The sequence below is a fragment of the Malania oleifera genome, chromosome 12 (genome assembly GCF_029873635.1).
Source record: "Malania oleifera isolate guangnan ecotype guangnan chromosome 12, ASM2987363v1, whole genome shotgun sequence".
NCBI lineage: Eukaryota > Viridiplantae > Streptophyta > Magnoliopsida > Santalales > Ximeniaceae > Malania > Malania oleifera.
In genome coordinates this window covers 49,037,642-49,053,200 of record NC_080428.1, presented here as the reverse complement: position 1 = coordinate 49,053,200, position 15,559 = coordinate 49,037,642, and the positions used below count along the sequence as shown (strand labels likewise).

General features: G+C 38.3%; 1 protein-coding gene across 1 annotated transcript; it reads left to right on the top strand.

Annotated features, from left to right (window-relative positions):
• Nucleotides 1–11: 11 nt before the first annotated feature.
• On the top strand, nt 12–3,021 carry LOC131144493 (calmodulin-binding receptor kinase CaMRLK). Its single transcript, XM_058093176.1, has 2 exons — nt 12–1,862; nt 2,066–3,021. The coding sequence occupies exons 1-2, from the start codon at nt 488–490 to the stop codon at nt 2,695–2,697; spliced, it is 2,007 nt and encodes a 668-aa protein (XP_057949159.1). The 5' UTR covers nt 12–487; the 3' UTR covers nt 2,698–3,021.
• The last annotated feature ends 12,538 nt before the right edge of the window (nt 3,022–15,559 follow it).

The window sequence follows — 15,559 nt, the reverse complement described above, 5'->3', positions numbered from 1 at the left end:
TAGAATTATGCAAAAAAAATTCATTAATATATGATTAAAAAAAAAAAAAGGACAGCAAACATACTTTCCTTTTTTTTTTTTTTTTTCACTTCTCTCTCTTTCGTTTGAAAAAGTAAAAGAAACTCTTCCCCGAAACGGAGAGGTTAAGGAGAAAAACAATCATCGCAATCACCGCATCAGCCACCGCAGATTTTAAAGACTGATCAGATAGTCAAAGTCACTCCATCAGTTGACTAATACAATCAGCATTTAGCCCAATCACAATTCACAATCCCATCTACCACTCTCCTTCCCAACTTAACTTAACCCTCCTTAAGCCGCTAACCGTTCCATCCCTCCCCCGCCCGACGCTGCTAAGAACTTCCCGCTTTCGTCTTTTCTAGGACCCTATCTCTCTTTCTCTCTCTCTAGAACATGGCATGGCATGGAGGTGTAGAAGCAGTAGCTGAATTGCGACCATGAAAAGTTTGAACGGTTGACGGAAGCTATGGACTTCTCCCGCAGTTGCAGACTCCTGCTTCTCTTCTTCCTGCTCGCTTTCGCTGGATATCGATCCTGCAATTCCCAAATCTGCAACTCTGGGGATCGCTATCTCGTCTCCAAGGCCTTCAGGTCCGTCGCTGGTTTCGAACCCTCCAGCTGGTTTAAACCCCTTAATTCCAGCTGCCTATACCCTCCCATCACTGAAATAAAGCTCTCTTCCCGGAATCTCGCCGGCACACTTTCATGGCCGTTCTTCAGGAACTTGTCTCACTTGCAGAGACTCGACATCTCCGGAAATTATCTGGTAGGGTCGGTTCCGGGCTGGTTGTGGTCGTCGATTCAGACCCTGGTCGAAGTCAATCTGTCCCAGAATCAGTTCGGAGGGAGCGTCGGGTTCGACCCGTCGTACTCTTCGTCTCCGTCACCGATTCGGGCCCTGAATCTCTCCCGCAACAGGTTCACCAATCAGGTTCGGCTGTCGGGGTTTCGGAATCTCAAAGTGCTTGATCTTTCGCACAACGATCTGAGGATTTTGCCTTCTGGGTTCACCGACCTCCCCCACCTCGAGTACTTGGACGTCTCGAGCTGCAACATTTTTGGGAAATCAAAATCCGTTTCGACTCTCCGCACGCTGAAGTACTTGGACGTTTCGGATAATGCCATGAACGGTACTTTCCCCGCCGATTTTCCGCCGGTCCTTACCCTCGAGTTCTTGAACATCTCGCTCAACAACTTCACCGGAGTCCTCAGCCCCGAGAATTCCAAGAAATTTGGAAAAGCTGCGTTTATTCGTGCTGGGAATTTCTCAGAATATTCGGAAACGCCACTTCACAAGCCCCAATCCGTGATCGTGAAAAGCCTCAAATCAGATGGGAAAAGACCTCTGGTCGTTGGATTGTCCTCCGCGTCCGGAATATTAATATTCCTGGTCACGGCCTCGGCCGTTTGTGTTTGTTACTTTCGCCGGAAGAAAAAGATACGGTCAATGAATAAATGGGCCATATCCAGACCGATTCAACCGCCGTTCAGGATCGAGAAATCAGGGCCGTTCCAATTCGAAACCGAGTCCGGCACGTCATGGGTGGCCGACGTCAAAGAATCCTCCTCTGCCCCCGCGGTGATGTTCGAAAAGCCGTTGATGAAGCTCACGTTCACGGACCTAATCGCCGCCACTTCGCAGTTCGGCAAAGAGTCCCAACTTGCCGAGGGCAGGTGTGGCCCTCTCTACCGGGCCGTCCTTCCAGGCGACCTCCATGTCGCAATCAAAGTTCTAGAAACTGCCAGAGAAGTCGCCCGGAATGACGCCGTCGCCATGTTTGAAGAACTCTCCGGGCTCAAGCACCCCAACCTCTTACCCATCTCCGGCTACTGCATTGCAGGTACCGTACAATAACCGCAATAAATCTACGTTTTTCCCAATTTAATGCTTCACGAGTGCGGACACTTTTGGCTGACAAGACTTAACGCAGGCCATGGCCATGATTGTGCGTAGGGAATCGCGACCTCACGGGACATTATTTTGAACATTCATTTTCTGCATGCATTGTTTTGTTTATTCGTCTATTTATTTCTACGTTTGCAGGGAGGGAGAAGCTGGTTTTGTACGAGTTCATGTCGAACGGCGACTTGCACCGGTGGCTCCACGAGCTGCCGGCGGGGGAGCCCAACGTGGAGGATTGGAGCTCAGATTTGTGGGAGTATCACAACGAAGGAGATACTGTGCCCAGGTTGCGCTCGCCGGGAAAGATGATGTGGCGCATGCGCCACCGCATCGCGGTGGGGATAGCTCGCGGGCTGGCGTACCTCCACCACGCGGGTTCGAAGCCCATCGTGCACGGCCACCTCGTGGCCTCCAACGTCCTGCTGGCCGATGACTTCGAGCCCCGGATCGCGGACTTCGGATTCCGGAGAGACGGCGATGCGGGGTCGACGGAAGACGACGTGTACTGCTTCGGCGTGGTGTTGATGGAACTTCTGACAGGGAAGCCGGGGTCGGAAGAGACGGTGTCGTGGGCGAGGAGATTGGTGAAGGAGGGGTTGGGGGCGGACGCGCTGGACCCGCGGCTGAGACTCGATGATGACTCGGTGAGTGAGGCAGTGGAGAGCCTCCGAGTGGGGTACTTGTGCACGGCGGAGTGGCCTGGGAAAAGACCCACCCTGCGACAGGTGTTGGGCTTGCTGAAGGACATACATCCCACGGCGGACTTCAGTTGACCCACGGCCCTTGCTCACACGCGGCGGTCTTTGGTCTAATGTGACGTCGTTCTGTTCACTGTTTTTATTCGTTTTTTTTTTTCTTTTAAATTATTGAAATGAGTAGACAAAGCTTTAAAGTAGAAAAAAAGAAAAAAGAAAAAAAAAAGAAGAAGAAAAAGAAAAAGAAAAAGAAAAAGAGAAGTGGACAAAATGAGGTGGAGGGATGAGTTGGGAGAGGAGGCTTCTTTTAACTTTGGGCAGAGAATCCCACTGATGGCCTTGTTTGTCTCTTTGGAAGGAGGTGGTAATATTAAGTTACTTCTAGTTATTTCTATTTTATTATGTAAATGTGTAGGATTTGTTTGGATGGAAAATTTTTTATCCTCTAAAGAAAGAAAAATTGAAGAACCTATCATTTAATTTATTTTTCTTTATACTAAATCATATTAAAAAGCAAGGATTTGTTCGTATATAATTGAAAAAAAAAAAAAAAATTTAAAAAGGTTGAATGTAAATTGGAAATGAAACTGAAATTTTATTTATTGGTTTTACCTAATATTTTAATATTAAAATATATATGAGTGAAATATTTTATTTTTATATATTAATGTTTTTTAAAATTCCCAATGGGATTGTAAAGATTTTCTTTAATTATTTTGATACGTATATATTTAATTTTTTCACATTTCAAACGAAATTATAATGAGCGATCTACATATTTACATGTTAAAATAGGAATGACTGACTTGAGATCACCGTCCATCTTGATTGAATTTCTTATTCTAAGCCATTTACATTTTATTGTTCTTTTATTTCCTTTATTCTCTCTCTCTTTTTTTTTTTTTTTAAAGTATTGCTGGGGGAGATATCCAATTATTATAATAAAAATGAAAGAATGGCCTACAAGAATTACGGTTAAATTGGTGAAGCAAATGAGGATGGATTGGGGGGGCGGGCGCTGGTCTTTTTCAATTTGGGACCAGGGCGGTTTGTAATCTTTCGGCTGCCTTTACTAGTCAAATTGAAAGCCAACACGTCCACAACTTTCTTCCCATTCTACGTCTCTCTCTCTCTCTCTCTCTCTCTCTCTCTCTCTCACGCACGCACCTTAGAATTTTGCCATGTGCAGGAGAGTAAGAACAAAGAAAAAATTAAGAATTGAATTTGTGGAAGTTGGGTGATTGTAGCACTAGATTCTCCCATGCTTACACAATCTTTAGGAGGAAGCTGGAAGTTGCCAATGGAATTCTGGGTGGTATCCTTGGATTTGGGGGGTCAGTAATCATTTTTTAAAAATAGTTTTGTGGGTTCTATTGAGGATATCTCTGTTATTAGTTCCTCAAATTAAAGATCATGTAAAAGTGAATCCTCTTCTCTTACAGAGCATGTCTTTAAAGATGAAGCACTAAACCCCATGCACTCTTTCAAAGCAACTCTTCCAAAAATTTTGGACCTTCCTAAACTTTGATTGGCCTATGTGAAACTACAGCGGTGGTACCAATTTTGCTCAATTTACTTAAAAATAAATAAACGTGCATGGTTGGACCCCTAAATTCTCTCAAATCATACAAGTCTACCGCATAACCTATCCATGCCTCTCCTGCAACTCTCTCATCTAGTAATACCCTTGATAGATTAAATGAGAAACACGTAGCATACTCGCTGACTTTACCAAGAAGTTCCTTGTAAGTCCTACATATAACCTATCATGCTCACAAAACTCCTTGAATACCAGCGTACTCAATTCCATTGTTTGACCTGAGAAACTTTTTCCGGATTTGGTATTTCACCTCAGTTACAAGTTAAACGTAACAAACATTTCCAACTTGTGCCACATAAAATACCCCCAGACCTTTCGTAATAAACTCACGAAATACTGATGTCCAACCCGTGACGCTACCCTCACCGATCCCTTAACATCCAAAACAATGTACTTACGAATACCCTCTGTTTGGTGTGTGGTTGTTTTACACAAAACAGTATTATCTGACTTAGAACTTTTAGCTGCAGCTCCACCTACAATTATGTTACCCAGCAGTGCATAGAGATTCCCTGCTAACCTATGTCTCTTCATCACCATCCATATGCCTTTACACACCTTCATTGTCCCACTTTCAGACTTGTAACTATATCCGTTACAATCCATAATGCCCAATGATATCACATAATTCTTTTATAGATCAGGTACATTCCTTACACCACATAACTTCCTTACCACGCCATCATATATCTTAATTATGATATTCCCCATTCTGAAAGCTTTGTAGATAGTATCATTTCCTATCAGAACAGAACTAGAATTCACCAATCTATAAGTGGTGAACCAGTATGTGTTGGGCATCATGTGAAAAGAATGTCCTAAATCTATGATCAAAGAATCTGTGAGGTGTTCTGAACCCAATGAAATAGAAAGTATATTGTTAGCTTTACCGTGAACCCAAGAGGGGGGTGAATTTGTATTTTCAAAAATTAATGCCCTAGGTTAATCCCCTAACAACAATATTATACAACCTTATGGTCAATCTAATGCAGATAAATTAAATCAATTTAAATATGCAGGGGAAATTAAATTACACAATAAAATTAACCAAGCATGCACTAGAAAGTGGTAAATAAGAGATGACACCCAGAAATATTATCGAGATTTGGCAAACTACCTACGTCCCCACCTTGGCTAACAAGTACAAGGATTATCACTATAAAGGTCACTTAACGAGTGGAGCGGCACCTAAACAATCAGGTCAATTAGCACAGCGCTGACCTCAACCTTTACAGATAATTCTTACCGGGCTGGATTACCACCCCCTTAGGTCATGCCTGAAATATAACAGTATTTTCACAATATGACAAGGTACAGTGATTATGCTTCTCAGTAAAGCAGATGTGTACCAAACGTAATCAATCACAAGAACATCAATAGTATATAATATGTAACCCCCAAGGTGTGGTTCAGGTGGTAGTACGGGTTGCGGGAATGCCTCTCATAAGGTCAGGTGTTCAAACCCTCCCGGGTTCATTTCCGCCCTCGGATTCCTGAAATTTACCTCCATTTGGAGTTGTGAAGTCGGCTTCAAAGGGTGCAGGATTAGTCACGTGGACCGTAAAAACAGACACATGGAAATCTGGTGCATAATCCAAAAAAAAATAGCATATAATATGTAAGTTTAGTGATGTGAATATCTGTCCAAACAACACTCAACAAGATATTATCACCAGAATGTTCAAGAGTGTTCTAAACAAGCTATATCTTTGAAATAAATTATATTAAATCTCAATAACAAATCAAGGTTTCAAAGATGCAAATCAAATACTCAAACTAACTCAAAGGATTTACTTCAATGAAATATGCACAAAAGTAGTTTGAAAATATTTTGACTTGTAGGAAATATTTTTGCACAATAAAAACAAAGTTATATGACACTTGCAATAATAATGCAAATATCCTAAAGCTTGTTAGTTTATCCCAACACAAGATTTATAATAGTGAAATCTATGGGATAAACTTAACTAAAACTCCCCAAGAATAACTCAAACAATCAAACAAGAATAGTGAGAGTATTAATAATATCTAGTCATCACAAGCACACTCAATAAGCTCTCATAATATCAGGATGTATCAAGGGAATGAATTTTGATAGTATTTGGGCAATATGAGCTTTTGGAAGTATAGAGGATTTTTCACTTAATGATTTTTGCTAATCACACTTAATCCACACAAATTAACTCATATTTATAGACCAAGGTAAAAATATAACCGTTTAGGATCTATAGGGTATTATTAGAAAAGGTTTAAACTGGTTTAAAAAAATTAACCCAACTTTAGGCTTTTAACCTTAGTAAAAATTTAAGTAACCTAAGAAGATTCAGGTGGTTAAACTTAAGTTCGGTCGCCTGAATAGACTCAGCTAAAAAAATTATTTTAAACTGTTCGGGTGCCCGAGTTCAAGCTTGGTTGGCTGAACAAAAGTCAGAATGTTTTTGTCCATAGTTCAGGTGCCCGGTGCTTAGTTCGGTTAACCGAACTAACAAGTTAGGTCGCCCAAGGCTTGATTTGAACTATGAGGTTCGGCAGCCTAAGTTGGTGAGAAGTCCCTTTTTAAGGGTTCGGTCGCCCGAGAACGATGCATTCATTCTTGGTTCGGTAGCCCAAACCTCAAGTCAAACTACTAACTTTCCAGCAGTTCGAGCGCCCAAGGAGTTTTGAACTCTTGGGGTTCGGTCACCCGACCTCACTCATTTTATGCTAATTATATTCAATTTAATTCCTATTTACACACCTGATTATGAATTATATTTGTGTATGAGTGTTGGGTCCTAAGGTCTTATTAGCGTCTTACTGAGCTTACAGTAGGTAATTATTACAGACCTTATATCCTACTTACTATTATAAACCCATATCACATAAAATGAATTTACAACATGAAACTAATCTTTAGGATCTTCATGCTTTCATGTGCCATTACTTGATCTGCTTGAATGAACCTGCAAATACACTTGAAAGCCATTAAATACTTGAGTATTTGTCATTATCAAAACCGGGTGTGACCTATAAGGTCAACATTCTCTCCCTTTTTGATGATGACAAATACATTGTGCAAAAAATGGGTATAGCTTTAGAAGGCTCTCCCCAACAATATGCATAATGTAAAACTTTTAAATAATTTCCATTTAAGTTCAATTCAACCCAATTTTCAAGTCAACTCAATTTTTGCCTCTTATCCATCTCCCCCTTTTAGCACCAGAAAAAAGGGTTATGAATTAATAGCCTTAGGCAATGAGTATAAATCATTAGTATACAAGATAAGTTAGGGAATTTTTAAAAAAAATTCGGTAGTATGCCATTTGAAAATAGGACATTTCCCAAAAAAAAAATCCTGTATAAAAATGGCCTGCTTTGAGTTTTTAAGATCTAATAGTTTATCCACAACTACTCAACTCAAATAGTTCTAGTATGATCAATACATAAAACATAAATACAATCATCATCATGCAGTAGATAAAACATAACCAATCCCATAAAGTCCAAGCTAATGAAAGATACCAATCAATTGTTATATTAATTGTTAGACCTTGAAATTATTAGAAAGCTCCCCCTATGTTTATGCAAACTATAAAATATCTAGGAAGTATTTCTACTATGCATAAGACCTAGTTCATGTCTAATTTGTATGAACCTATCTTTAGGAAGTGGTATAGTGAAAATGTCAGCCCATTGGTCATTTGTGCATACAAACTCAAGTGTCACATCCCCTTTCTACACATGATCACGAAGGAAATGATGTCTAATCTCAATGTGTTTAGTTCGTAAATGTGAGATAGGATTCTTTGAAATGTTGATTGCACTAGTATTACAACATTTAATCGGTATCGTATCGTAGTGCAACCCAAAATCCATAAGTTGTTGTTTCATATAAAGAATTTGAGCACAACAACTTCCAGTCGCGATATATTATGCTTCGGATGTAGATAGTGCAACTGAGTTTTGTTTCTTGGATAACTAAGAAATGAGAGATTGTCCTAAATAGTGAAATGAGAGATTGTCCTAAATAGTGACTAGTGCTGCTAGTACTCTTCCTATCAACTTTACTACTGGCAAAGTCAGCATCAGTATACCTCACAATCTCAAAGGTAGTATGCTAAGGATACCATAAGCCTAACTCTATGGTTCCAACTAGATACCTAAGGATTTGTCTAACTGCTAATAGATGAGATTCCTTAGGAGCGGCCTGAAACCTAGCACACATGCACACACTAAACATAATATCAGGCCGACTAGCAATGAGATATAGAAGACTTCCAATCATGCCACGATACAATTTCACATCAACAGGGATTCCTTGCTCATTTTTATCAAGTTTGATGGAAGAACTCATAGGGGTACCAAGAATTTTACTATCTTCCATATTAAATTTCTTTAGCAAGTCCCTGACATATTTAAATTAGCATATGAAAGTTCCATATTTACCTTGTTTAATTTGCAACCCTAAAAAGAAACTAAGTTCACCCATCATGCTCATTTCAAATTCGCTTTGCATGCATATGGCAAACTCATTACACAACTCATCATTAGTGGCTCCAAAAATAATATCATCAACATAAATTTGAAAGATAAACATATTGTCATTTTTGGATTTGTTGAAAAGTGTAGTGTTAATCTTGCCACAGGTAAACTCAATTTCTAGTAGAAACCCACTAAGTCTCTCATACCAAGCTCTAGGAGCTTACTTCATTCCATACAAGGCTTTGGAGAACCGGTATGCATGATCTAGATATTTATGATTTTCAAAATCGGGTGATTGCTCTACATACACTTCTTCATTAATATAGTCATTAAGAAAAGCGCTTTTAACATCCACTTGAAATAATTTAAAATTTTTAAAAGCGGCATAAGAAAGTAGCATATGAATGGCTTCCATCCTAGCAACGGGAGCATAGGTTTCATCAAAATCAATTCCCTCTTCCTGATTATAACCTTAGACAACTAGTCTATCCTTATTCCTAGTTAGTACCTCATTCTCATCTTTCTCATTTCTACATACCCATTTGATTCTAATAATTGTATGATCACTTGGCCTAGGAACTAGGGTCCACACTTTACTTCTTTTAAATTGATTAAGTTCTTCTTGTATGGACATCCCCCAAGACTTATCCTCTATTGCTTCTTTAATAGTTTTAGGTTCTTCTTGGGACAAGAAAGTAGAATGACTCACTAGGTTCTTCAAGGAAGATCTTGTGGCTGCACCACCGGATGGTTCACCTATGATTTGATCTATAGGATGGTTTCTAATGAATTTCCATTCTCTAGGCAACTCCTGAACTTCATTTTCATTGTCATTATCTTCAGATGATTTATCATTTATTTCTGAATTTTCACTTGCATTGCTTTCAATAGATAACTTGTCTTAGCATTTTCTAATGTTAATATCATCTTCATCATCTTTCTTAGAAAATGGATTAGATTTATCAAATACAACATGAATAGACTCAATAACAGTTAAAGTTCTTTTATTGAAAACTTTATATGCTTTACTATTAAGAGCATATCTTAGGAAAATACTTTCATCAGATTTAGAATCAAATTTCCATAGATGTTCATTATCCCTAAGCATAAAGCATTTACAACCAAAAACATGAAAATAGGAGATATTAGGTCTATGGTTGTTCCACAATTCATAAGGGGTTTTATTAAGTGAAGGCGACATAACATGCAGCATTTATGGCGTCAGCCTAAAAATATTTATGTAGCTTATGTTCATTCAGCATAGTTCTACCCATTTCTTGTAATGACTTATTCTTTCTTTCTACCACGCCATTTTGTTGAAGGGTCCTAGGTGCAGAAAAGTTATGTGATATGCCCTCTAGGTTATAATAATTTTCTATCCCTTCATTTTTAAATTCAGTGCCTCTATCATTTCTTATGTGAGTTAACTTATAGCCTTTTTCATTTGAATTCTTCTGCAAAGCTTAGTAAACTGTTCACATGATTCATTTTTATGTGAGAGAAATAGCACCCATGTGAACCTAGAATATCATCAACAATTACAAAGGCATGTGATTTTCCACCTAAACTTTGCACTGAATTAGGACCAAATAAATCTAAGTGAAGCATTTCAAGTGGTCTAGTGGTAGATATGAATTTCTTTTTCTTAAAACTTGATTTTGTTTGCTTACCCATTTGACATGCATAACAGATTTTATCTTTCACAAATGGTGTTTTAGGCAAGCCTTTTACTAAATCTTTTCTTACTGGTTTTGGCAATAAGTCCATTCTAGCATGTCCTAAGCCCCTATGTCATAACCAACTAACTTCATTTATTACATAAAAACAAGTTACTTGTTGTGAAGCTAAATTGTCAAAAGTAGTAGTATATACATTTTCATGGCGATCTGCAATAAAAAGAACTTTATGATTTGATTTACTTTCAACTATGCATTTATCATTATCAAATGACACCTTGTATCCTTTACCATACAATTGACTAATGCTCAACAAATTATGTTTCAAGCCATCAACTAATAGAACTTTATCAATAATTAGAGAAGGATTCTTACCGACCTTACCTATGCTAATGATGCGTCCCTTTGCATTGCTTCCAAATGTCAAGCACCCTCCATCCTTGGGAGTGATTGAAGCAAATTTTTCCTTCTCACCGGTCATGTGTTGTGAGCACCCGCTATCCAGGTACCACTTGTTCTTAGAGGATGACGATCTTAAACACACCTGCAAGATAGGCTAAATAACTGACGTTGGTTCTCAAATTTTGTTGGGTCCACAGGGGTTAGTGACTGGATCACCCTTTTGTAACAACCTGAAAATCTTAATATAAAGTGAAATATAATAAATAGAAAAGTCAACCTGAACCCGTGGGTAATGGGGAAACCTGTCATTCACAACGGAAACCTACGCAGCAGTAAACATAAATCACATTTTCAAAACCATAGACTACATAATACCAGAGTTTACTACATCACCAAAGTACTGTATTTATATACAACCTCCAAAACATCAAAATAACCCTAGGATCATACAACAAAAATCTCTTGATCCTAGATCAATGCTTACCCTTCTAGTAGGGAAGCTCAATTCACTCAACGGCGGCCTTGACCCGCCGGTCTCTCTAGGTTTCCTGAAAATCATTTAATGTTCGGGGGTGAGACACTTCTCAGTAAGGAAAAATAAACTAAATACAGCTGTGTGACAACATGAACATTTAAGGCAATTATATATATACAGTACATTTCATATTTTTGTAAACGTTCATCATATCGTACTGGATAATCACATACTTTCATATTTGCTAATAAATCATATCATACATAAAACATCTGTTATAACTGATAATACTGAAAACATACTTAGGATGAATAGTTAACTCATATCATGTATTACCCCCTATGACGGGTTGTACAGCCCAAAGGCGGGACTCGACAATGGCTGGACGACCACTACCGAATTAAAAATGTTTGTAAGCACGATGGGCCCGCCACACCCTGGTCCGAACTACCAGGTGGACGTCCACACTGGACTGAAAGCCACATCGACTATCCATCTCCTACCCCCTCGTGGGGTGGTTAGCACTAATCTGATCATAGATATATGATCTATAAGCTATGGTACCGAGCTCCTAAACTGAACTAAACTAACATCCGGGTTTTGATAACATATAATACATGATAATATAGCATCTTTCATAATTTCATAAATACGGCATCGTGCCGAACATCAATTTATACATACGACCTCGCGCCGAAAATCATTTCATAAATACGGCCTTGCACCGAACATTTCATAAATATGGCCTCGCACCGAACATTTCATTAATACGGCTTCGCGCCGAATATTTCATATATACGGCCTCGCTCCGAACATTTCATATATAGATATGGCCTTGCGCCAAAATCATTTCATGTATATCATTCTGAAAATAAATAAATTATCATGTATTTTCAACATCATTTGTACTGTAACATTTAATATTCCTGAAAACATGCTTCATTCGTAACAAAGTCACATCGTAATACATTTCATGTAAAGTAATATTCATGCCATACATTTATTGTATGAAGCCATACATTGTATTCTAAAAATCATAATTCCTGGCACCTCATGTATATATATACATTTCAACATAATAGCAGTATTTTCCCAAATGTGCATTTCCTTTGTAATATACAGATATAATACATGTTTTCCTAAAAATAAATTTACTCATACATAATAATAATTTGCATGAAAAATAACTACTTTAGTTTATTCCTTGACCTAGCTACTGAGAAAAGCCCCTATAAATTCTGGACTTACACACATAGGATTTCCTAATCAATACCCTGAAAATGAAAACTCTTAGTACTAAATTTCAGTATTTTCATGCGAATATCATTTCCTATAACTACAGTAGGACCAAATTCGGTATAAAAAGCCTTACATCAACTCAGGGATGATTTTCAACGTAGTTCCACCGACGATACGCTTCTGCAGATTTAGAAAGGACTTCCCCTGGAGCGTCGTGGTGGCTTCAAATCATCGATCCGGTGAAAATTCGGCCCAAAATTGAAGGGAGAAGAGGAGGGAGCCGAAGGGAGGGAGAGAGGGTGAGATTTTTTTCTAAATTTTGACGTTTAAATCCGGATTTTTGATATTTATAGGATTAGATTCGTCGATGAAACACATCACCTTGTCGACGAGTCTTGTACAAAGTTCGTCGACGAACCTGCACCTTCGTCGAAAAATTTTAGACTTCCCCAAAACCCTCTCTTGGTATCTTCTCGTCAACAAATCTTGTCTTCGTCGACGAGGCCCTGATAATTTCCCTCGGTTATTCCTTCCAAAGTGTAATGTTGTTGACGAACGTGAAGCGTTCGTCGATGAAGTCGACTTCCTCCTTCTATTACTTTCCATTTCCCTTCCTCTTTATTATTTAAATCCCATTATTATTCGGGTTGTCACATTCTCCCCTCCTTATAAAATTTCTTCCTCGAAATTTTCTATTCATATAATTCATCATCCCTTATTAGGCAAAATGGTCTACTTATTTTATTACTTACCCTCACTTATGGCGGAGGAATACCGTGGTTACATCTCAAGTCTTGGGAGATTATATATACCAAAATAAAATTTCCCCCAAAACTAAAATACGTTTTACTACTAGAATATTATATGTACCTGCAAAAGAAGCATTACATATTTACTCACATTTCTTAATCATATATGGACTTCTTGGAATATTTTCGGGTATTTCTGTCTGATCTGTTCCTCGAGTTCCCAAGAAGTCTCTTCTACTGTGTGATTCCTCCATAGAACTTTTACTAGAGGAATCTTCTTATTACGTAGTTCCGGTTCCTTTCTGTCCAGAATCTGCATTGGTATCTCCTCATAAACTAGCGAATCACTGAGCTCTTACTCACCAGGGCTTCGTTGACGAGTACATAAGGAATTTCGTCGACGAGCACATAAGGAAATTCGTTGACGAATACAGGGTCTCGTCGACGAGAAAATACTGAGAGGGGGTATGGAGCAGCCTGAATTTCGTCGACAAATACAAGGACTCGTCGATGAATTTAATGAAAGACTCGTTGACGAGGTGACGTGTCTTGTCGACGAATTTGGCAGTATAAATATTTGAAAACTGGGATTTTTATCCATTTTCCAGCGCCCCTCTCTTTCTCCTCTCTCTCTCTCTATGAATCCTCTCCCTTCTCTCTTCGATTCCGGCCCCACCAGTCGCCGGATCGACGATCCGAAGCTACCATGATGCCCCTGACGGAGTTCTCTACAAGTTTTCCGGAGTGGATCGTCGGGAAAGCAAAGTTGAATTTCATCCCAAATTCAGGGTAAGGTCTTTTATCCAGATTTTGACCTTATAACAGTTATAGGAAATGATGTAGGCAAAAAAATACTAATATTTTGTTCTGAGATATTGTGTTTTCAGGATGTTGAATTAGGAATCCTGCGGGTATAAAGCCAACATTATATAGGGGCTTTTCAAAGTTAAGGTAAGGGAAATATGCTATGCTATGAGTTTTCATAATGCAATTAGAGATTTCATCGACACATGTTTATATCAGTTTATTATATAGTATTTACAGATTATGAGTTTAAATACTGGTGTGGCCTAAATAGACTTTTATGTGACAATGCAAATTATATAGCTTTTATAATATATATATATATATATATATGTATGTATGTATGTATCATACTATACTAAATGCATGAAAGTAAACATCATATACAGTTTACTTAGTTTTTCCCAATATATGAAATTATACATAGTATATAGGTGTAGATATAGATATATTCACAAAGACTATACAGAGAGATTTACATGCATATACAATATTCTTATGAACAATTTCATGAAATAGACAGATACATATATATGTATACACGCATACAATTTTATTCAGATCAGTATTTATATTACAGCTTTATATAGAACAGTACACACAGAGTTTTTAGCATGCCATGTTCCTATTACTATAACATACAGAGTATACAGACAGAGTATATAGACAGAATATACAGACAAAGATACAAAGGTAGCATCAAGATGCTACGGATGCAGCATACAGTTTTACAGTATATATATACAGTACATAAAGATAGCATTATGGTAATTTTGGAACATGGCGAAAACAATAACAGAATATATATATATATATATATATATATATATATATATGTATATAGTATCAGATCCCTATGGAAAGATTACAGACAGATACTATACAGATATAGAATATAGAGCACGGTACCATTGCTATATACAGATAGAGTGCAACCACATATCTCAGATAGTGTGTGGGTACCGTCTAACTGTGCTCGGAGAGGATGTAGCTCCCTAGTACGTTGGGTAGAGGGGGCCAGTTAGACGAGGTAGCAGCCAGTCCCGCACCTAGGAGAGGATGTAGTTTGGCCGGACTGAGGTAGTGTAGAGTATATTGACTTATCTGGAGGGCCAACTAGATAGAGTCTCGCCTGTGGGCCGCACAACCCTGTCATGAGGGGTCAAATCATGACGTACAGAGTCGCAGGGAATAAGTACAGTTAAATATATGTATACAGTTTACAGTATACGATGAGTATAGTATGATATTATCAGTATGAAAGTAGAAAATACAAATGATACAGTATATTTTAAATTGAGAAAGATAGACATGCTTGAAAGATGTATTTTTTACAGATTGCTGCACTACAATTCAGTGGCTATTTTTAAAAGTATTCTTAACTTAGCTGTCACACACTAATAATAACATATTTCCACTTACTGAGCGTCGACTCACCCCATTACTTTACCACTTTTCAGGTGAGCCAGTTAGGCGAGCAGATCAGGCTCGCGGATAGAAAGTAGTCAGATCACCCTAGTTATAGGGTGATTTT